At 35.7% G+C, this 24,118-nt stretch overlaps 2 protein-coding genes across 2 annotated transcripts; both read right to left on the bottom strand.

The window, feature by feature from the left end:
- Positions 1 to 290: 290 nt before the first annotated feature.
- slc9a3.1 (solute carrier family 9 member A3, tandem duplicate 1) lies at positions 291 to 7,904 on the bottom strand. Its single transcript, XM_052583832.1, is given in 17 exon segments — positions 291 to 294; positions 353 to 605; positions 740 to 811; positions 1,938 to 1,986; positions 2,067 to 2,240; positions 2,320 to 2,437; positions 2,680 to 2,843; positions 3,477 to 3,606; positions 3,721 to 3,791; positions 3,924 to 4,013; positions 4,112 to 4,314; positions 5,047 to 5,267; positions 5,792 to 5,969; positions 6,071 to 6,149; positions 6,243 to 6,403; positions 6,487 to 6,789; positions 7,676 to 7,904. Coding segments are annotated over 17 exon segments (2,499 nt in total).
- A 3,664-nt stretch (positions 7,905 to 11,568) lies between these two features.
- slc9a3.2 (solute carrier family 9 member A3, tandem duplicate 2) lies at positions 11,569 to 22,642 on the bottom strand. Its single transcript, XM_052583591.1, has 16 exons — positions 22,256 to 22,642; positions 17,640 to 17,942; positions 17,245 to 17,405; positions 17,029 to 17,107; positions 16,676 to 16,853; positions 16,319 to 16,539; positions 16,011 to 16,213; positions 15,720 to 15,809; positions 14,629 to 14,699; positions 14,427 to 14,556; positions 14,093 to 14,244; positions 13,820 to 13,937; positions 13,493 to 13,666; positions 13,150 to 13,201; positions 12,973 to 13,053; positions 11,569 to 12,742 (listed from the first exon to the last, which is right to left on the bottom strand). The coding sequence occupies exons 1-16, from the start codon at positions 22,509 to 22,511 to the stop codon at positions 12,474 to 12,476; spliced, it is 2,538 nt and encodes an 845-aa protein (XP_052439551.1). The 5' UTR covers positions 22,512 to 22,642; the 3' UTR covers positions 11,569 to 12,473.
- Between the last annotated feature and the right edge of the window lie 1,476 nt (positions 22,643 to 24,118).

Here is a 24,118-nt window from a genome sequence, read left to right as displayed (position 1 = left end):
AAATCATAAAATTTGGAAAGAAGAAGGGTCACTTGGAAAGCATTAGTTTTCTTTTTCTACTGCTGTATATGCACTCAATAGTGCATGAATATGTAGCCCTGAATGGATTCCATGGGAACATCCATGATATTTTGGTCCATGCTGTTTCATAGTGGACAATCCTTCAGCTGTGTTTTTTTTTTTTTTTTTTTTTTGGAGGTTTGGACTGAAATCTGTAGATGCATGCTTCCATGCCTGTGATTGTGCTTTGTGGCATGCCGCTTTATTGTCCTGAAGTATCTAGTCAAAGATCATCTGTAGTCATAAAAACACATGGTCAGTAACAGTAATGTCAGATTGTTTTTTTTCTGACAGTTGTGTGTAAATTTATTCATGGTCTGTTTGGGGTTTTTCCTCATGTTCCTCCAGATCAGCCATCAGGAAGGAGTCTGTGGAGTAGGTGCTGATCCTCATGGGTGCAAGACGCCTCAGTCTGTTGGGTGTCCAGGGCAGACGCCACTGGGCCCTCTGGGAAGGTGCGACAGCATCAGTCTCCATTAGCCAGGGAAGGCTGTTGTGAGTGGAACTGTCCATATCTGGGAAAACTACTGGATTCTCTATGCCAGTTTCAATGAGACATGAAAGAAACATAGACAAACATACAACTTCTTACTTATGCAAATATGGTACTTATGCAAAACATATTGTAGGGCTATAGATTTTATGTACAAAACAACATCTGTTCAGACTCTTTTCTTACCTCCCACTGTATACGTGTCTCTCAAGAAAGTACCATGGATAGCACCAGTCTCACTCGCCACAGCACTATCAACTAAAAACACAAACTCATGCTTTATGAAGTTTACTTTGGAAATGTTATAGGCTACAGATTACAAGTTACCCTGTTTAAAAATGTTTATATTTCTAACAAATGTTTTCAACTGTTGATCATTTTCAAACATTTAAACTAGGTAGTGTTAACCTTACAAAAGTATAAACAAACGTACAAAAGTACTCAACACCCATTACTGTCAGATTTTCAAAATCAAATCAAAAGATTGATGTAATTGGCAGACATGGTGTGCTGCAAATTCAAATAAGAGAACCAATAAAAAGCATTAGAATAGCATTACTTTACTAAATGACGTTTAAATGGCAGGAGGCATTGTGCACATTAAAAACATCCAAGATTTTTGCAGAACATATTCTGATGTAACCCCCTTTGCAATCGCTAACATTTTCATAAGTTACTGTAATTTAATGACGCTTTTTTTTCTAAGTAACTCGAACAGATTACAGTTACATTTATTTTGTAATTAAATTACATAATGCCATTACATTTAACCAGTTATTCCCTGACACTGTTTGTCAGATAATGATAATTAGAGCAGAAAACTTCAATAAATAAATAGTGGAAAATGCTATCCGGATCCTTTACTCAAAAGGAAATCATGTTGAGGAGGTTTATGTTTATTATTTTTTTAACTACAACTTTGTATGTAAATTTTTTATCCATTATGTTTAAAAGCAAATACTTGAAAAACCAATTACATTTGTTTTACAAATACATTATAAATGTATAGATATAATTTATTGTGATTTAAAATTATAATGTATGATTATTATTTCATTATATAGTTTTTATATTTCAGTGCATATATAATATATATAATTATTTTTTCCCATTTTTATTAAACAAATGTAATATATATATATTATTTTAGATTTATTTTAAAATGTAATATATATTATAATTATTTTAAAATAAACATTTTTTATTAATATCTATTTATCTATCATTTATCTATTTTCTTATACAAGTCTATTTATTTATTACACTATTATTAAATTGATTATAATATTTATTTTGTTTTGTTTATTTCAAATTAATTATATTTTTTTAGCTAGCTGCTCAGTGTCATAAATACTAATAAATGGCTAATACAAAATATTGTTACCTTCATCTCCATATAGATGGCCTGTGCCGTCTGGGTGTCCATAAGCCATCTGAAAATATGTATAAATTGAGAGACGCAATACTATAATTGAGCAATCCAGGGGAAAGAGACATCATGAAAGTTTCTTACCTTGTGTGTAAGCTCTTTCTTGTGGTGCTTTGTAATTTTTTTGGCAGGGCTGACACCCATCTTAGCTGTTTTGAAGGACTCGAGGCGGCTCCTCATGGTCCTCTGGAAGATCTCCTGCACCTCGTTCTCACTCTGGTTGATGCCGAAGTGACTGCGACTGTATTTGTGACGATGCTGCTCGGAAAGAGAGAATATTATGGGTCAAATGAGATGCAAACTGTAAACGTGTCTGTATGAGAAGAGCAATTCATACATTCTTTCTGCTGCTGTACAGATGCTGCTGTAGAAGATGATGGGCATTGATGTCATCCATTGCATTTTTCCTGTCTTGCCCATGTATGTCCAGGGATACAGAGGGAATGGTGTCTTTTCTAATTTACAAAAGACAAAATAATTTCAATTATTGCCACAATTTGCATTAAGGAATTTGTGTCAAATTTGAGCACTTTTGGCTTTGTTACCCCAGCAAAGATTCTTAGTCTTGTATGTAAATATTTGTCAAGACAGTGATTATTCCTCTCTTTCAACACTTCACTGTTTTACGATTGATTATAACTGATTAATTAATTACGCAATTGTGTTTAAATGTGATTTAAACAGTCAGTTCACTTACATAATGGAGGTTACTGAAAATGTTTCGATTCCAAGCTCATAATTTGACATATCAACCATTATATCAGGCCTCACATCTGTAAATTCTGAACCAAATTGTTTTTTGAAATCTACATTGGCTGCTTCATCACTACGAATGAAGGCCAGAGATCCTTGACGTTCACCCTACATGAAGAAAGAAAGAGGTTACATACATTTCTCATGAGCTACACAAGTACACAAGAAGCACATGGATTGCATTGCAATCACTATATTCACTATGACTGTATGTGAAAATACTACGTTCTGGCATGAAACTCTAGATGGCACAGTCTGATAGATCTAACTCAATATGACATCATTATCACATGTCACAGCTGATTGGTTCTTTCCTGAATTTTTAGCCAATGAGCTCATTGCTCAGCATTCAAATACTTGGCTAATGCTTGTGGTAACAGTTGCAGCACACTTCAGAAAACCCTCCTCCTTCCCCAGCTCCACCTGTATAGATCTGCTATGGTATGATCATGTAGGTAGGCTATGTTATGTGCAGCAGCAGTATTTCTTATATGCTCACAGCAGCATGTTGTGGATGTATTGGCAGTATCAAGTCTCAGTATATGAGCAGCGTAGCAGATCTATCCCGCCAAAAACAAATACATTAACTAACATTGTCATGTACTTTACCATGCCAATCCCTCCGAGAGTTGTCATGAAAGAACTATTGCAAACGTAGTTGTTACACGAAACACATGCAGTTTGAGATAACCAGACAAATGACAATATTTTGCAATATTTAACACCAATCTATGCTCTTACCTCACTGACGTAGTTAACAGCGTCCTCCAGATTGAGTTTGTGGAAGATACTAAATAGGTAGTCTCTGTTTTTTCTGGCCTTAGGTTTCATCAATAACCAGCTGATATAATTTTCCTCAAACCTGTTCCAACTGGGAGAGAGATCAAAGAAGATATATATATATATATATATATATATATATATATATATATATATATATATATATATATATTTAAGTATATCCACAGAACTCAGGAAAACGTACCCTCGGGTCCACCAGTTATCTCCTATACGTCCACAAATGTCCTCCACTGCTGCTAGTATGTGGTCAAATGCCTATAAAGACACCATAACTTTTTCTATAACTATTCAAATTGACACATAAATTGATATATAGGCTATATATTTAATATGCAATGCTTATATACATTATGTAAATGTGAAATTCATATACTGTAAAGTAGTTACCCTATTGTTTACTTTCTCAATAAGTTTCAAGTCCGAATGAGCTGCTCTTTTGACCTTGAGCCACTGAACCAATGGCTTCATTGTTATTCCCTAAAAAGAAACCACATAGACATAACCACTACTAGTTAGGTAGGATGTACAAAATAATCCAAGCATTTAGAGTCTCATAATTGTGATAGGGGTTTAACCTGAAGAATGACAGTGAAATACACCACAATGAGTGTGGTACTAAGTATCAGATTCTTCTCTGGGATCTTGTCTTGGTCTAACATGGCTGCTAGTCCATACGCCACTGCCCCCCGCAGGCCACCGTAGCTCATTACAACCTGGTCAATGAACTCGATGGGGACCAATCTGAACTTGTTCAACATCCAGGTGAGCAAGAAAACACCTGCAAATATAAACATATCATAAAAAACACATCCAAGAGACATCTTGAAACGCATTGAAAGATACGTCTTTGAAATGTATGGGATATTTTAAATGTTTTATTCTTTTTTACATCTCAAGTACAATTATTTTAAATAATATTTGTGAACTTTTTCTATTAAAACAAAAAAATTAATAAACACTGTTCTTTTTTTCTTTTTTGTAATGAGTGGATCAGTTAATCTTGACTGTCAAGCACGACCAACGAATGTTACAATGAGTATAGATCTCAAAAACTTTTGATTTTGGCTTCTTTGAAAACTCAAATTATTATGAATATTTTATTATAAGTTTATGATTCATTTGATTGAGAATGAATATATTAGCAAAACCCATTAGGCCCACCTAGCATGCAGCAGTGTTATTAGGGACTAAAATGATTTGTACTGCAAAATTTACCATTCAAAAAAGGTGTGCAAAACTGGTTTGGGTAAGAGCTTCTAGTGTGCTATGGCAATTTCCTGTTACAGTGCATGTTTGAATGTATTGACTGAATACAGCCACAATGGTCTAATTTGTGTCTGTTTCATCTGTGTAATTAATTTTTTATTGTGACTTGAAAAATACATATAAACAGATTTTTGTAATTATAAAAAGTATAATTGAATGTTGTGGACAAAATAGGATAATCAATTTAATTATATTTAATAAAATGTGTTTACAAAAAGTTTTTATAGGCCACAACTGCACTCACCTATGATCCTGTATATAAAGACGAAGAGGAGGGTGAGGAGGATGAAACCTGTGTTCCAAACCCAGATCTCTGTATCAATGGCTGTAACACCCAAGAATACGAAGATCATGGTTTCTGAGCCGTTTGCAAGCACCTTCATGGCATGACGAACCGTAGTGACTGATTTCTCATCCATGTTGGCGTTCACATATGTCTGACAGCATATACCACAGAAGGTGACTCTGTGACACAGAAAGGCATTCTTCTCCATGAGCTGAATAAATTGCTTAGAAACATTGTGCATTGAGCCTAAATACCTGCAGTACTGGTTGTATTACTGTGCATTCTTTATATGTGACTCTGGATCACAAAACCAGTCCTAAGTACCACATATTTGTAGCAATAGCCAACAATGCATTCATAATTATGCCAAAAATCATTAGGATATTAAGTAAAGATCATGTTCCATCAATATATTTGGTAACTTTCCACTGAATTTTTGATCAGTAATATGCATTGCTAAGAATTTCACTTTGAAAACTTTAAAGATGATTTTCTCAATATAATTTTTTTTTCTTATCCTCAGATTCCAGATATTCAAATAGTTGTAAATCGGCCAAATATTGTCCTATCCTGACAAACCATACATCAAAGGAAAGTTTATTTATTCAGCTTTGATATGATGTATACATCTCAATTTAAAAAAAATCGACCCTTATTACTGTTTTTGTGGTCCATGGTCACATATTGTTCTAGAGACTCTTACGAAAGTATTGCAGAGAGTGAGAGCATGTCTGCTGTCAGGTAAGCCAGGTAGCCCACCACAAAGATGAAGCCGGCTTCGATGATCTGAATGTGTTTGGTGCACCTGGTCAGCAGGGACAGTAGGATGGCAAACACAATGCCAAGAAATGAGCCTCCAAATGCCACCACAACAAATGAAACTGTAAGAGGTGGAAAGTGAAATAAATTAATGTAGTAATTAAATAAATGTATATTGTTAGGTTCATCCTTATGTATGGGTGGTAGGGTTGAGTATTCATACATATGCCCTTAGAAATCTCTACTGCGTCAATCCTTGGGCCTCCAAGAGCGACAAAAGCATCAAATACATTGTAAAGCACCTACAAAAGAGACAAAAAGAGCATTACATAAGCACATTGATATACTAACTGAGCACAATGGCATTTAGAGCATTTGAAGAAATTGAGACGGACTACTGTGACGCCATCGTTGAGCAGCGACTCTCCAAACACCAGGATAAAGAGCACCTCATTCACATGTACTTCTTCAAACACGGCAATCACGGCAACCGGATCCACCGCGGCGATTAAACTGCCAAACAATAGAAACTGCAGGAGACCGATGTCCAAGTTACCTGATGGTTGGAGAAGTTTTCAAATTAATTCAGCATCCTCTGCATTCTTTATAAATAAAGTTCTGTATTATAAATAAATGTACCCATCACTCCAGCCTCATAGCAGCCCCAGAGCGAGAGGCCCACTGTAGCTGCGTTCCAGCACGTTCCAAAGATGGCGTAAATGAGAATGGAACCCAGGTTGCTAAAAAATAGCTTGTTGGGCATAAAGTAACTTGCATCCAAGATGATCTGGGGCAACAAGTAGAAGAAGAAAGTGGGAGGAAACAGTTTAAATGTCTGCGCCTTGTCTGCTCCCCAGACGATTCCTCCCAAAATAAAGCCCATCATAATGAGCAGACCACTCTCTGGGATCACATTGATGACATGATGGTTAAGTTCAATCACTGGATAGAGAGACAGAGAGAGAGAGAAAACGGATGACTGTTTTTGTAGCCAATTATGTGAATAAGATGCATATTAAATATATAATAATGACTGTTTTAGAATTGGCGCTCCATTAGATTGGTATTTAATGAAGATGGTCTTATCAGTTTATCCATGCATTTTTTTGTTGTCAAAACTATGTTTTGTTAGCTTTAAATATTATATTTTGCAAGACGTAACTGTCATAAGCAATGCTCCAAAAATTCCGCAAAATAGTTATGAAATTTAAAATGACAAACAGTTATACATTTACATTTACATTTACTGGTGATGATATGCACCAGAATTATAGTGCAATTTCTATTATTTTATTTTTTTAATGGCCAAATATAATCAGTAACTAAATATAAAACAGGATTAATTTATGATTATCATACTGGATAAAACCTGAAAGCTGTTAATTAATAAATAAAAATAATTAATGACTTATGATCCTTTTCCTTAATATAATAATTTTCTTAATAAAATCCCATGCTATTTTACTATGCTTTCTCTTTCTTCCAGAAGCATCCATATTTAACATCAAGTACATTCAAGTACATATATGTATATATATAAAAACAATGTTTCTTGTGAATTGCTGCACTTCTTCAGGACCACTATTGTTCTCAGTATCCGCAGTTGTCATGTTACAGAGTTGCTTCTTAGTACAAGGTAATCATGAAGAGATCATCTTCCTTCTCAGAACTGAAATTCAACCTCTCATTAAAAAATTACATCAGCTTCAGTTTTATTTAATTCATCCATGAGGATGTCTTAAACTGATGTCTTAAACTGTATTAGATCGCAGCTTTAGATATATTAAACAAACTTAATTCCTTTTACTTCATAGTTCAAGCTACACACCTAACAGTTTTGCCAATCCAGCCACAAATACCCAAATTATCACCAGGTATGGAGTCTGAACATGATGCCAATCAAACGTGACGATTGGAAGTCCAGTGAGATTATTTCCCAGTTGATGACGACGATCATTGACCAAGTTTACATCCCCACTTAGTCCTTGGATTAAAGGGTTAAAAAAACACACCAGGAAAACTGTCCTCAGCAAGCAGAAATAAATAGAGCTTGCCATTGCAATAGATGAGTGGTAAAGATACACTTATAGTATCATTCTTGTCTCCAGACTGTGTGTAGGATACTAGCTGTCCTTCACAGAAGCACACAATAGTCCATTAGAGGTTCCCAGTGTGCTTTGTTCTGCTTGCTTGTCCTGAAGTGCTTGGTAAGACAAAGTATTTTCAGATTCCCCTTTTACTTTTCCTTTACATCTGTAGTCATTTTCATATTGATCCCTCTCCAAGTGACTTGGCTGTCATTCCATCAGTGTTTGTGGTTCAGGTGAGAGCAGTGGTTCAATCAGGGGAGTATAAGAGTGTAATTAGAGCAGTGCTGAAACTTCTAGTCAGCCTTTAATTGGTTACACAGAAAGGGGACTGAGATCTACGTCACTGGACTGTTGTTACTTTATCTCATTTATTATGATTGCTTGTTCTGCTTCCGTTTAAAATTTCCCTTGTACATCACACTGGTTAGTGTTCAGCCAAATTTAACAGGCTGTGCTGCTGCAATGTTACTTTGAAGACTTTTCAGACAGGTTTTGGTACAAGTATTCTGTCCAGACACTACACCATGTTCATTGTATATTGCTTGTTGTATAAAACATGTAGACCTGTAACATTACTGGAAGGTGAGAGTTGTTGGGTGCATTTTATTTTAAAGTATGGCTCAGTAATTTGGTTGGCAAATTTCCAAAAAACAATATCTTTATTTAGTAAAATTTTACATTTTGTTCATACAAAAATCTGTCATTGTTTATTCACACTCGTGTCATTCTAAACATGTATGACTTTCTCAATGATTTGTCACCATCCAGTTTTATATGGAAAAGAGCAGCTTGGACGTTCTGCTAAACATCTCCTTTTGTGTCACACAGAAGAAACAAAGTCAAACTTGTTTTTAATCAACATGAGAGTAAGTAAGTGATGACAGACTGGTCATATTTGGTTGAACTATGGCTTTAATTTGTATTAATTAAAATCAATTTTCAAAAAGGATGGTTTTGTTAGGATGTTAAAGGGTTAGTTCACCCAAGAATGAAAATTTGTCCATCTTCTACTCACCCTCGAAGCATCCTAGGTGTATGTGACTTTCCTCTTTCAGAATAATCCAATCGAAGTTATATAAAAAAAATTGTCCGTGCTCCTCCAAGCCTTTCATATGGGTTAAGCGGGTGTTTGCTGTCAACTGTTCAGAAGATGTGAAATAAAGTGCACACATCTGTGATAAAAATGTCCCGTCACACGGCATCAGGGGGTGAATAAAGGCCCCCTGTAGCGAATCAATGCATTTTTGTGAGATAAATATCCAGATTTCAAACGGAATAAAAAAATAATTCTCACTTCTGCTGACTGTGGGGAACTGGAAGACGTGCAGGTGGAGGATGTAGTTCATCAGCGCTGTGTGGTTAGTGACAAGTGCGGAGAGAGAACAAAACAACTAACTTACCTATAACTTACCTTTCCTGGCAAGAGTTCTTGAACGTGTGGTTGTTGGGCAACTCCATACTCATCTCCTTACGTATAGTCTATTAGAAAGATTTCAGTCTGGGTTTAGATCTGGACACAGTACATAGACTGCTTTGGTCAGGTTTCTGAATGAACTCCTCATTATAGCTGACTCTGGGGCTTGTGGCATTTTGGTCATGTTAGACCTTACTGCTGCATTTGATACCATATGTCATAGTATATTATTGGACAGATAGCATAAGTGGACTGGTCTGTCTGGAACGGTGTTAAACTGGTTTGAATCTTACCTCTCAGGTTGTTCACAATTTGTCTACCTGGGTTCAAACATATCTCAGACTGTTTCTCTGTGTCAGGGTGTCCCTCAGGGGTCAGTCTTGGGTCCTACTTTATTTAGTATTTATATGTTGCCTCTCGGGCAGATAATTAAGAAATATTGCCTGAGCTATCACTGCTATGCAGACGACACCCAAATTTATTTCAGCTCTCAGGCTGATCTTAATTTTTCCTCTTCAAACCTGTCTGACTGTTTTTGATGGAAATTAAAGGGTGGATGAAACTCAACTTTTATTAAACTTAACTGCTCCAAAACTAAAGTTTTATTGATTGGCACTCCTTTGAATGTCAGTAAATGTAAGGATTTTAGATTCTCAGTAGACAACGCCCAATTTTCCCCTTCTGGCCAGGTTCGTAATTTGGGGGTTATTTTCGATGCCCAGCTAACTTCTAATTTTCCAGATTACATCTGTGATTTGGTTACTCCATCCATTCCTACTCGATCTCTCCACTCTGCTTGTTCTCTCTCTTTCTGTGTCAGCCTCGTTGTAAATTAAAAACTATTGGGGTAAGGCCCTTTTCCTGTAATGCGCCTAAGTTATGGAATACATTACCTGCATCTATCAGGGATGCTGCTTCTGTGGATTGTTTAAATAGACTTCTTAAGAAACATCTTTTTACTCAAGCTTTTAATTTATAAATTGTGTATTTTTGATACTTATTTTTTACTGCAATGTTTGTTTGATTGTTTGACTATTTTGTATGTATGTTGTAGCGCTTTGAGCATGTGAAAGGCGCATTATAAATAAAATGTATTATTATTATTATTATTAAAACAAAACGCCGGTCACCAATCAGAAGCACAAAACAAGGATTTGTAAAGAAAAACTTCAGAGGATTTAGAAATAAGCTAAGAGGAGACTAAAGTAAAGAAACCCTGCTAAAGTAAGAAACTTTGTTTCCTTTGCTCCTACATACTGTATCCCAGAGGCATGCGCGACGCCGCCTGCACGTCTTCTGGTTCCCCACAGTCAGAAGAAGTGAGAAAAAAAAGTGTTTATTACATTTGAAATTTGCATGGATTCGCTATAGGGCCTTTATTCGCTCCACGGAGCCTTGTGAGGGACATTCAATTACAGATGTGCATGCTTTATTTCACATATTCTGAACAGTTGACAACAAACACCCACTTACCCATTGAAAGGCTTGGAAGACTGAGGACCATTTTAAATATAAATTCGATAAGATTATTCTGATAGAGGAATGCCACATACACCTAGGATGCTTCAAGGGTAAGTAGAAGATTCTCGGGTGAACTAATCCTTTAAGCCTTCCTATTTTGCTGAGTTCCGATGGCTTTAGTAAAGACCAGTTAAAAAAATAAAGTGTCCACACATTTGAGTTATACTAGAGTAAAAAAAAGAGGGTGTGTGCTGGCTTTAATACTGAAATGAAAAATAAATGGAATGGCTGAAGGTAAAATGACACAACCTTCCATTGAGAGTGAACTGCTAGTATTTCAAACCCCACCCTAAACCCAAAGTATCATTGTTCAAAAAAATTTAATCTGTAGAAATGTAATAACTTTCCACGTTTATAGTTGCCGTTAACTGAGTAAATACTGTAGTTATGTTGCTTATAGGTTATGTGTTGCTTTATGGCATGCTGTGTTGTGTTTCAATAAGTCTGGGGTTTATGGGAAATTGTTCTGTTTTAAGGGTTTATGGGTGTTTTGTGTCTTTGTTTAAATGTTTTTTTTTTTTTCTGCGTAATGATTTACACAACATGCTTACTTAAACATTTTTACCTTCACTGTAGTGAATATCTTGATATCAGTCATGCCAGAATGTATTCATAAAAGATAAATATAATATTTATATAATTCAAATCATCTTAAAATTCAAAGGACCAATCATTAATATTTCTTGTGCTCTTTGTAAATGTTTTATTTGCTCATTTGTAACAAATTAAATATATATATTACTCAATCTTAGAGTTCAAATGCATTTTATCAGACACTATTACCTGATTTAAAGTTACAGATTTCACCAGTTCTCATAAAGCATAACATTTATACATTAATAAGTTACTATTAAATATTATTTTAATGACTTACATTTCAATGGTCTTCATATGACTAATAAAACATGAATAGCTTTGAGTAAAACTCAAAAATAAATCATTGTAAGATTACAGAAATGCAGAAAAAAGATATTGTGATACTACAAAGAAGCACCCACAGAATTGACCATGCAATAATAAATAATCATACACAACATGCTGAGTTTAAAAATGTATATAGACCAACATGTCCAAGGTGAAAAAAAAACAAAACATGATATGCCTGAACCAGTTGACAATTGCTTCTTAGTTCTCACTTGCCACTCAGTTCGTAAAGATTATCTAAGCTTAAGAGTATAATGAAAGAATGAATAATGTATTTATATAATGATGTTGTCTTTTGAGCTCAATGTTTTCTATATTCTCTAGCATGTTGTCAGTGTGATAAAGTGCCATAACAACTTCCAAATCAATATGGATTTGTATAAAGAAACCCTTAAGAACATTCCATAACCACAAACATAAGTACTTCAATGATAATGTCTCTTCTAAATCCGTATGAATTTTCTTCCCCCTTTAGGTTTTTCATATATGTATATATGTAATTAGGTAAAACATATCAGAGAAGAAAACCACACCAGCATGTCTTCAAGTAACTGCTGCATGTGTATATCAATTTTTAAAGATATATGATGAATACTACGATAATTCCTAGATCTGTGGAGTTTTAGAGCATTAACTTAATCGCTTGTTTGGCAAATTAATGCTGGAACAATATCAGATTACAATCTAGTATGATTTGTTCCAGGCTTTTCCTCAGGTGCCTCGTCGTCAACTGAAGCATCAGCCATCGCGAAGGTGTCTGTGGAGCGGGCGCTCAATCTCAGCGGTGCTAGACGTCTCAGGTTGGTGGGCGTCCAGGGCAGTCGACCCTGAGCTCTCTGGGAAGGTGCCACAGCCGTGTTGTTTGCTGGCTCTGTTTGCCAGGGTGGGTTCAGCATGGGTGGAGGCATGTCCATCTCAGGTATGAACGCTGGATTATCGACACCAGCTGCAGTAATTAGAGTAATTATGAGACTGAAATGAGACACCATGGAAACTATCATTTTTATTTTGCTATTGGAACAAATGGGAATGTCAAATTAAATTTGTTTCCATTCATCACCATAGAAGTTTACTCAATGATGACGGCTTCTAAGAACCCCCGGAAATGTACAATGTACAGTAAGATGTTAATATGTTACAGCAATTCAATATGTAGCTCCGAAAAATGATTCTTACCATCAGGCGCGTTTGTGTTTCTCATGGGGAAGTGACCAGCAAATTCACTGCTAGAGGTGCTGTCTGCAGTAAACTCAAAATCTGATTGGGCAAAGCAAAATAACTTTCATATGTATTCAGGCTAACATAATTATAATTCCAGAACTTATGTAAGTAATATCAAACATAAAAATATACCTTCATCTCCAAATGGATGGGTTCTGTGTGGGTCTGCTGGCTTTCCATTAGGCTAAAAATACACATTAGAAATACAAGCCTTAGACAACTTATATATATATATATATATATATATATATATATATATATATATATATATATATATATATATATATATATATATATATATATATATATTTTTTTTTTACAATTTGAATTCATATATTTAAATATAAATATATCCAAACCTTTTTTCTCCTCATTTATTCAATCAATAATTTATTTATTTATTTGACTGCAAACAACATTAAAATCTGTTTCAAAAGAAACGAAAGCTGGACAGCAGCACATGAAGGTCTAATACCTTATATGTTGAATCCTTCTTGGGACGTTTGGAGAGTTTTTTGGAAGGGTGGACACCCATCTTAGCTGATTTAAAGGAGTCAAGGCGGCTTCTCATGGTTCTTTGGAAGATCTCCTGCGTTTCATCTGGATTCTCTGAGGTTTTATAGTTACTGCGGCTGTAAGCGGCATGGTTCTGGTCAAAAACAGGAGAAATTGACTCATTTGGATGGAATGGGATTCAAATGAGCTTTTCCACTGGACACACGTATTGTGATAAGACATGCAATTATTAATAAGGAAACAATATTCCATTAAAAAAAAAAAATGGTTTGAGGACAGTTCTTACATCTCTTCTGCTCTTGTACAGGTGATGATCCAGTACATGATGAGCACTCAGGTCATCATGCATGCTCCTCCTGTCTAGCTCATGGATATCCAGGGATACAGAGGGAATCGGGTTTTTCCTACCAAATAATTGCAATCAACATTTGTTTAACACAACACATTTAGCCATCTAAATATTTGATCAATTTTCTCATAAAAGCTCATTAAACATTTATATTTGCATTGCCAACTGCTTTCAGTTTTGAAAATGAAACTCATCTGACAAAATACTTACATGACAGAGGTCACTGGAACATTGTCAATGTCAAAATCATATTCTGACATGTCACCCATGATGTCTGCATACTCTAAAGCAAGCTTCTTCTTGAAGTCTATAGAGGCATTGTCATAATTACGAATGAAAGCAAGAGCACCTTTGCTTTCACCCTAAATGTGGAGAAAAAATAAGCACATTAATTGTTCAGATCATTTACTACGTAAGGTAGTTGTTTAAATAAAGGTGAAATATTATGAGGTGTTATGTGGGCTACATCATTAGAATAGCACCGAAAACTGGAAATAGAAACTGATGATACAATACTATGTTGAATCAGTAGTTTTGCTCTCACCTCAGTTACATATTGTTTGGCATCCTCCAGATTTAGTTTGTGGAAGGCACCAAAGATTGGGTCTTGTTGCTCTCTGGCATCTTTCTTCATTAGAAGCCAGCAGATATACTTGTCTTCAAAATATTTCCAACTAAGAAAGAGACAATGATTAGAAGTTCTCAAACAATTTTATACACTTATTTTTCTGAAGTGAAATGCTTACTGTCTGGTCCACCAGTTATCTCCCATTCGGCCACAGATGTCTTCCATTGCTGTCAGTATGTGTTCAAAAACCTAATGAAATAGATATACACAGTATCACTCTCACTGTAGGCTAATTAATGTCTTGATGTTAAAAATGCTATTCATGAAACTGCCCATAGATATTTTCAGTGTAGAAACTACTAGAAACTTTGTGGAGGTGGATCAGTATTTTTTAAATTATGTAGATTTCAAAAATGTGTTAATTGTTTTATAAGTTGAGTGGTTGCGTGGTGACACGCAACAGCGTGACATATTTCTTGACAACATTTTAGCTTATAGGTGTGTATCTTCAATTATTACGTTGATTTATGTTATTTTACTGTTGAGAATCAAATTCAGGACATGCAAAGTCCGATTCGACAGTGAATGGCTCATTTGAATCAGAATCTGTTGAACTGGTCTGAATCATCAACGTCACCAGCTATGAGTTTGAATTTGAACCATTCTAAGTGATTTCAGCATAAAAAACTAATTCACTCTTTCATTCAACTGAATCTATAATTCAAGAATTCACACTTACATATAATAAGTTTGAGGATAGTAATGTGTATTTGGTGTGTTCTCTGGGAAATGGCACTGAACTCGGGAATGGCCTGAACCCTGAGTACTCTCCCCGTATAGCGTATAAGTGTAGTCAGTCCTCAGAATGAGGAGATGGAGCGGTGGACGGATAATAAACCATCGATAGATAGACATATGTCTGAATGAGTGTGATGGAGGCCAGCGAGTAGGTGCTGTGCAGGTAAACCTAACTCCCCTGATTCCAAGAAATGCACGAGTGATTGACGCTAGTGGCTACAGTCTTTTTTTGTTAGTGTGTCCGCCTCTCTTGCTGCAGACGCAGGTTCAAGACCCATTCAGAACAAGAATGAGGTGTGGTGATGAGGACCCGGGAGAGAGGGGTTACACATACAATGTTTTGTTGGCTATTGCTACAAATATACCCATGCTACTTATGACGTTTTGTGACCCAGGGTCACATTTAAGCATTTCTATCATATTAAGATGCAATAGACTTGATGGATACACTTTGTCAGTAGTGCTGCTTACCCTGTTGTTCATTTTTCCATTTAGAGTCAGATCCGAATGAGTTGCTTTCTTAACCTTCAACCACTGGACCAGTGGTTTCATGGTGATCCCCTACAAAAAGAACACAGACATTGACTTAAAGTTAAACCATAATCGTTGTCAGATGAGGACAACTGGAAACATGACAAAATGCCCACTTATATAATTTTATGATAACAGGTTTTATGAATTCAAGTGACTGTCATGTTTTGGAAATAAATGCATCTTTTTATGCAGTAGTTATGGTGAGAATGAGTGGTACAAGAGTCCCACCTGAAGAATAACAGTGAAATACACCACAATGAGCGTGGTACCAAGCATCAGATTCTTCTCTGGTATTTTTTTCTCATCTAAAGAGGCCGCGAGTCCGTACGCCACTGCTCCTCGCAGGCCACCATAGCCCATTACCAACTGGTCAGTCAGGTCAATAGGAATTAATCGAGTCTGATTCAACAACCAGTTGAGGAAGAAAACACCTGCATATATATATATTTAAAAAAATCCACAGTTGACATCAATTTTTATGAACATACTAATAGTTTAATGCAGAGTTCATAAGGAATTCATGACTTTTAACTCACCCATGATCCTGAATACAACAATGAAGAGGATTGTGAGGAGGATGAAGCCAGTGTTCCAAACCCAGATGTCTACATCAATAGCTGAAACTCCCAGGAAGACGAAGATCATGGTCTCTGAGCCGTTGGCCATCACCTTTAGAACGTAACGTAACGTTAAGACAGATTTCTCATCCATGTTGGCGGTAATGTATTTCTGACAGCAGACACCGCAGAACGTGATCCTGTCAGACACAAAACCACAAATCAATGATTATTGTAAACTCTTTTCTGTAAGAATGATTAATTTAATCATTTAGAAATGTACAGTATTTATTTGTCTTCATTTATCAGGAACGCAGTGCTTGAAGAAGATCTTACGAAAGTATCGCAGAGAGTGAGAGCATCTCAGCTGTCAGGTAAGACAGGTAGCCAAGCACAATGATGAAGCCGGCTTCGATGATCTGGACTTTATAAGTGATCCTGGTCAGCATTGATATCAGAATGGCAAACACAACACCAAGAAACGAGCCTCCAAATGACACAACAAAGAACGAAACTAGGAGAGCCAAAGAAGTGTGTTACTGGGGTTATTTCTGTTGACTAAAACTAGAACCATTAAAAAGTCTGAAATTATACGTAAAATAAAAAAATACATTTAAATAGAAACAAAAATGAACTTTTTTGTATTTCAGCTAGTTGCTTCAATTTTCATTGAAGATCTGTGTCCATACCTATTCCTTTGATAATCTCTTCGGCGTTGATCTTCGGGCCTCCCAGAGACACAAATGCATCAAACACATTATAGAGCACCTGTGACAGGCAAAACGCAAGAGATATACAGTACATAACATTAGATGAGCGTAAAGGCCTTTAAGTGGACTCTGACAGTCAAAAACATTTTATATGCACATGCTGTGATTATACAAAAAATGATAACTGAGACTCACCACTGTGACGCCATCGTTGAGCAGTGATTCTCCGAACACCAGGATGTAAAGCACTTCATTCACATGCACTTCCTCAAACACGGCAATCACTGCCACAGGGTCCACGGCAGACAACAGTGCACCATACAACAGGAACTGCAGAAGCCCGATGTTCAAGTTCCCTTGAGGGTTAGTGAAAGTGTCTGTTTTGTTATCTGACCAAAATTCAACTAAGCTCGCCAAAATGCGGCATTTATTCAGTAATTTGATCAGAATTAAAAAAATAACACTATTGTGAGTAAGCAAATTTCTTCAGTGTCACATGATCCTTCAGAAATCATTAAAATATGATGATTTGATATACTAAACATTTGTTTTTCTTATAAAAGTTTGTAAATGGGTGAACCCAGATTTACCCATTGCACCCCCTTCATAGCAGCCCCACATTGCAACGCCAACTGTGCCAGCATTCCAGCATGTTCCGATAACAGCATGGACGAGAATGGCTCCCAGGTTGCTGAAGAATAGTTTGTTTGGCATGCAGTAACTTGCATCTAAGACGATCTGGGGAAGCAAGTAGTAGAAGAAGTTGACGGGGATCAGTTTGAAAGTCTGCGCCTTGTCTGCCCCCCAGACGATTCCTCCCAAAATAAAGCCCATCATAATGAGCAGACCACTCTCTGGGATCACAGTGGTGAAACTGTGGTTCAGTTGAGCAACTAGAAAGAGAGAAAAGAGACAAAAAAACAGACTGAAAAGATGATTTTTTTTTTGCAGCCATTACTTCAGGTTTCAGTTTCACAGTGTTTTTCAGAAATAACTTTTGATCAACTGAATGTGTCCTTTCTGAATAAAAGTATGAATTTCTTTAAAAAAAATAAATAAAAATAGTGGAAGAAAGAAAAAATGCATCTTACTGACCCCAAACCTTTTAAACGGTAGTGTTTATATTGCATAGCTTTATATTACATTGTAACCAGTTTTTGTATACATTGCTAGATAGAATTATTACAATTAACCTTACCAATACAAATCAGTCAGTATTTAATCCAAGCATGTTAAAAATGCCATTTGTGCCACAGCATGTCATACTCAACACATCATTTTTCACTGTATCATAAATGAGGAATGTGGAAATGTTCATGACTTTCAAAAAAGTAACAAAATGTGTTGCGAGGCACTGTTAGAACAACCAGTGAGATACTGAAAAGTCTAAAAGTTCCCAGATTTAAAACTGCCGGTCGCTGAAGAAACGCTCTTTAAACAATATTAAGTTCACTTCGTGAAACAGACAATGAACAACTGAAACTATTTACTTTGCAGGAACATTGTGTTCCATGTGATTCTGTGGCTAAAAATGAAGCTGTCCCACAGATTGGCGTTTCACCTTCTGCAGGAAAGGAAGTTAGAGGTAGATTGACAGCTCATCCTGCTCATTGTTTAAGGTAAGTTAGTTAATATAGTGAGGCTTCACATATTTTTTATTTTGTGAACCAGTTTGTCAATCTTATTGGATTGTTTGAAACAGAATGTCACTTCACCTGTACCTTATTCAATTGGTTTTGGAAGTATGATGAGAAATGTTTGATCTGATCAAACTTTTTGACAAATCGGAGCACAGTTTGAGATAGTATGTTAAAAATGTTTGAAGTGAAAAATGTCAGAACACTTCATTTATTCTTCATTTGCTCTCATTTCTAAGTTAGAGAAATGAGTCCTTACCTACTGTATTTAAAAGCTTTGCCACTGCCAGACGAGGTCCGTCATGCTTCTTCTCAATGAGATTATAGATTTGAATGCCCATAATTACTGAACTTTACAATGTCTCTGTGGCATGTAAATGATAGCATGCACCAGGATTATTTCACTTTGATCCGTGTTATTTCGTCATGGTCTATTCAAACGTGTCACATTGTAAGGCTTCAATTGTTCAGCCAACCAACAATTACAGACTACACTATTCACATTTTATGTGGATTATGCATTTACTTTTGAGTTTGGTGTAGTTAAATAGTTTAAATCTTGCCAGCTGTGGAGTTGGGCAATAAAAGATGTTATACTTAACTCACATAGCCGGCCTAAACTAGTAAACTGTTCTGCACCTTGTTGGCCCCTCTTTTCTATATATTTCTATAACTACATCCATTGTCAAAAACAGTCAGGAAAGTTACAGCTTCTGGGGATGTCCATGTCCTAAAATGATTTAACAGCTGAGAACACTAAAATAGTGGCATGCATCTTTTATGGAAATGTTAAGTAATTGATGTACTTGCTGTAGTTGTTTCTCAATCCCTTTGCCGCATACCTCGGTCAACATTTGAGAGTTTGTGATACATCAAGTCCTGAATTTCTTTATGCCGCCTTTTTGATGCCTGTTGCAATGCTCGGAGAGACTTTCACAAAGAGACACAATTATTATCTTTTTCAGTTTCTGTCAGATTTATATGCATTTGTTAACTAAATATTGATTTTAATAAGTAAAAGCTAGCTATTGTTATATTTTTAGGTTTTTTTGTCACATGAAATTATGTGATGAACGGGACAGAACAGACCAGACAGAACACTCATTTGTTTGTTTGTTTTATAATGCCACAGTGGAGTGATCCGCACAACCGATTTGGCACAGGTTTTACCCTGGAATCCCAATTCGTGCCGCAACCCAGCCCCGAGAGTGCACTCCATTAATTATTTAATGTAGTACATTATTAACTAGCAGTAAGGTGTTGTTTCAGCACTGTAATTTCTTAGAGAGTAGATCTCTCCAGCTTTGTCCATGACTGCCGGTGAAGTGTTACAGATCATGTCCTGGAACTAAATTATATACCTCATTTGCTTCTCACCAGGAGGCAGTTAACAGAGTTTATGAACATGGGATCTTTGCACTCACAGAATTTGGACATAAAACTGCAGGTCAATTTATGAAACATTTAAATCTAATTAATTACACAACATTCACATTATTAACTGTATTCTGCAAAAAAAAAAAAAGAAAAAAAAAGGAAAACAATTAAATTATTTTAAAAAACATTGTAAAAAAAAAAGTGGCTTTAGATGTCATTATATTGTTTGTTTGTTACATTTAAAGCATGTCATTGACCTTTTGGCAATAAATTTAGCAATTTAATTTGTGAAACAAAAAAAAAGATCCTCCTGCTGTTTGTCATTGAGGCATGACAAATGAGATAAACCCGTTTATTTTACTTGACTTTCAAATGCAGAATTACAGATGTCTAAATATGTCTATTTCACTGTAAAATTTACCTATTCAAAGTACATTTTACAAGAAAATGTTACTTGTTTTACATGAAAAGTTGTGTTTAATTGAATTGCCTTATTTGACATTTCTTTGTCATTATTTGTCAAATATACTAGTAATTTCAGAGTGAAATCTGTTTTTGTTTTTATTTTTGTTGGTATCTTTTCTGTATTTGCTGAAAGTATTAAGCACTTTTTATACATATTGTGGCAAAAAAAAAAAAAACGTTTCCTCTCCTTTCTGTGTATAAAACATTGACTGATCACCTTTAACTCAACCTTCATAACGCTGTGCTCTTTGTATTCTTTGCTAATTTCTTGTCCACTCTGTCTCCTGTTAAATCTTCAACAGCACTGGTCACTTGCTGTCTTTTTATGCCACTACCAAAGGCAAAATCTCTGCCCAATTTTACAGTTATGTTTCCACAAGATTATTAAAGATTTGCAATTAATGCCATCTACACCTTCTTTCAAACCTGATCCTACAGCATTCAGCATAAAACTGCACACTCAGTGGCTCTTAGGTGAAGCTGCATACTGCACGTTTAAGACAATCACTGTAGTAAAAAGCATTAATCTAAATATGAGATTTAGACTGTAGTATCTTCATGAAGCCTTTAGGTGGCAGGCATAAATACTACTCCATTATGAAACTGATTTCTTAGACTACTGAGTAACTGTTTGGTTTGAAGTCCACCATCCAAATATGTCTAATTTTTATAAAAAGGAAGTGTCGCTAAAGAAAGCTGCCCTGCTTTATTCATTGTGCAATGCTGTCGTGCATTCATCTGGCGGAAAATGAATGTGATTTTGTTTTGCAGCACATTATTTGGCCTTTTTTAAAGTACAAAAAAGAACTTGAGAGTTTGTCTGTAATCCGATGCTGAGGGTATTATATAACCTGTTTGATTCCCATTTGATAATAAGCTGTAAAATGTGCCCATTTAGTGCTATTCAGGGCCATTCAGTGGGTGTACATTTTACCTTCTAATTTTTCTGCATTACAAACTCAATTGGTGAACAGGTAACACCATGATTCAGACTGTCAAACGGGGTGGAAAAATTACTGGCAAAGAATGCTGTACCTCAAATACCTCAATGTTCTTTAACAAAATAACCTCACCCTTTATCGAACATTTGAATCATGAAAAGGTACCAAACTTTAACTTAACCACACTGTAAAAAAATTGCACGTTACATTGTATTTTTAATATACCAATCTACCGAAAAGAACACAGGTGGTAATAAAAAGCAAGATGATGGATTCGTCAAAAGTAGCTCTTCCACCACCGAGGTAAATATATACTAATATATAGAAGGTGCACACTGTTTTATACATGCAAAGGAAAAACACCATCATGGTAACAAAAACGACACTAAAATAATGCAATAACCAATAAATAAGAGGAAACCGTTATTTCAATGATAAGCCATCAAATGTCAAGTGCCATGCTGGAAATTCTGGGAATGTAATTCTTTTTTCACAGCATAACTCCATATTCCATAATTCCATAAAACTGTAAGTCAACAAGATTTTACAATAAAATTACTCAAAATGTCCAAATTAGATTACTGTTTTTTTATGTATATAGTTATGACAACTTACTATGAGTCAAAGGTTTTTACTGTACCGTTTGAGGGTACAGTGCAGCATTCCCAAAAACCGAAAATTGCTTCAGAGTCACAAAAATGCTTACAGTAGATTTTTATTTTCCTTTTCTATTTGTATTAAACTAACCTTGTAGATAAAAAAGATCAGTTCGGTGCTGGAACTTACCCAATTTACAGAGCCAACAGGTCAATATCCAGAGGGCCACCAGGTATGGCGTTTCCACATGATGCCATTTCCAGATGACAATAGGTAATGTAGTGATTGTCGAAGCTGCATGTCCATCGGTGGAATCGTTGGTAGAGGTAGTAGTATTAGTAGTGACTGATGACTTTGAAGAATAGTTAAGGCCTACTCCAGCACATGAACTACTCAAAACGATTAATAATGCTAGAAGGAGTGCAAACTGCTGTAGAAATGCCATCGCAGACTGTTGTTGATCAAAGAACGTTAAGTATTTAACTTTCTGCTTTAGCCTACTTGCATTTATTAGCTGTCATTGATGTTGTAATTATGTAGTCAGTCCTGTATCCCGGTGTTTCTAAGTGACTGTCATCAGTGTCTTTCTCCTCGCTCTGTCAGTCTGAGATTGATATGCATATGGTGTACATTCCTTCTCTTATTTGTCCCTCCTCTTAGAAAATAGAGATTCACTTTGGAGGTAGATTGTGACCCCTCCCTGTTGTCTCTCACAGGTGTGTACTTATTTGTGTGGGACTCATCCAAAGGATTCGTTTGACGAGTTCCTTGATTGAAGTGGGAGTGTTTGAACACCTTGGGCCAAGAGTCTGAGAATAACAGAGACCCATACATATGGCGAAGACAGATAATCAAGCCATTGTGTTTTAAACATCAGTGTCATGAAAGCTCCTACTGTTCACACAAGCCTCAGTTGAACGTAAAGCATTCAAGACAAAGTTAAGACATTTCTACATTTATAAGTAGTTGCTGTTCCACTCTTCGTCATTCATCATTTACATCCACTTTACTTCATTTTTTATTTTAATGTAATTTAATCTGCACTGCAGAAATCATATTTAATCAGTGTTTGTATGTAGAAATGACTAAACAGCCTCGACTAAAATGATACATTCTGCATTGTGTTCAGAAAACGCCTCTTTCACTGTTTATTTATTTTTTCATTCATACTTTTTGCTAAGTAGGATAAGAACATAAAATCAAAATATATCTTATCTATTATCTTTTATCTTATTTAAGTCTTGTTTCACATATTTTTTATCATTTTACATCTATAAGAAAAGGTAAGGGATCTGACATGAGCTGATTTCACAATATTAAGGTTATTACTGAGACATAAGTTCATGACTCTTGAAAATATTAATTATTGCATTCCGGCGAGTTCATAATGTGCAGTTTATTTGTTTGTGTTTGAGGTGAAAATCGCTGTCCTCCCTCGTTACACCGGAAGAGACGTCCGCGAGCCTCCATGACCCCCATAGATCTGTGTTTATAGGACTCTGTGCTATCAGAAAGTCATACTCAACATCTATTCCTGAATTAGTTTTCTGACCTGTTTTACAATGAATCCTGCGATAAGCCAGATTCCAGACAGATACAGACACATATTTTCGATTGACACATTGATCTTTTTGAAGGGTTCCATTAATAGGTCACGAAATGTCTAAATCATTGGTAATGATAAGACCAGTACCCTATACCCCACTGTTCCTGCTCCTTTTTTTACGTTGATAACAGCATACATTTTACACAATTCTTTCAGAACCCAAATGCTATCGCAAATAAATATTTCCCACCTAAAGTCTCGATGCCAATAGCTGAAATATAACGGCTTTGTGCTTCGGGCATCCCAGTCCCAAAGCGATCCCAAAGTGTGATCATTGTTTTTAAATGGCCTGCTTCATATTTAGTTTTTTTTTTATACATTGAAATTCTATAAAAATATTTTATTACATTAGGGATATTTCTTAAATGTTATATTTGTAATTATTTACTTAATAAATGTCTGCATAAATCATGTAAATTTCATTTTCATATTAAAAATAGAATATT

The sequence above is a fragment of the Carassius gibelio genome, chromosome B19, assembly GCF_023724105.1.
Source record: "Carassius gibelio isolate Cgi1373 ecotype wild population from Czech Republic chromosome B19, carGib1.2-hapl.c, whole genome shotgun sequence".
NCBI classification, from domain to species: Eukaryota; Metazoa; Chordata; class Actinopteri; order Cypriniformes; family Cyprinidae; genus Carassius; species Carassius gibelio.
The sequence above is the reverse complement of the archived record's forward strand: the minus strand, read 5'-3'. Positions and strand labels throughout refer to the sequence as shown.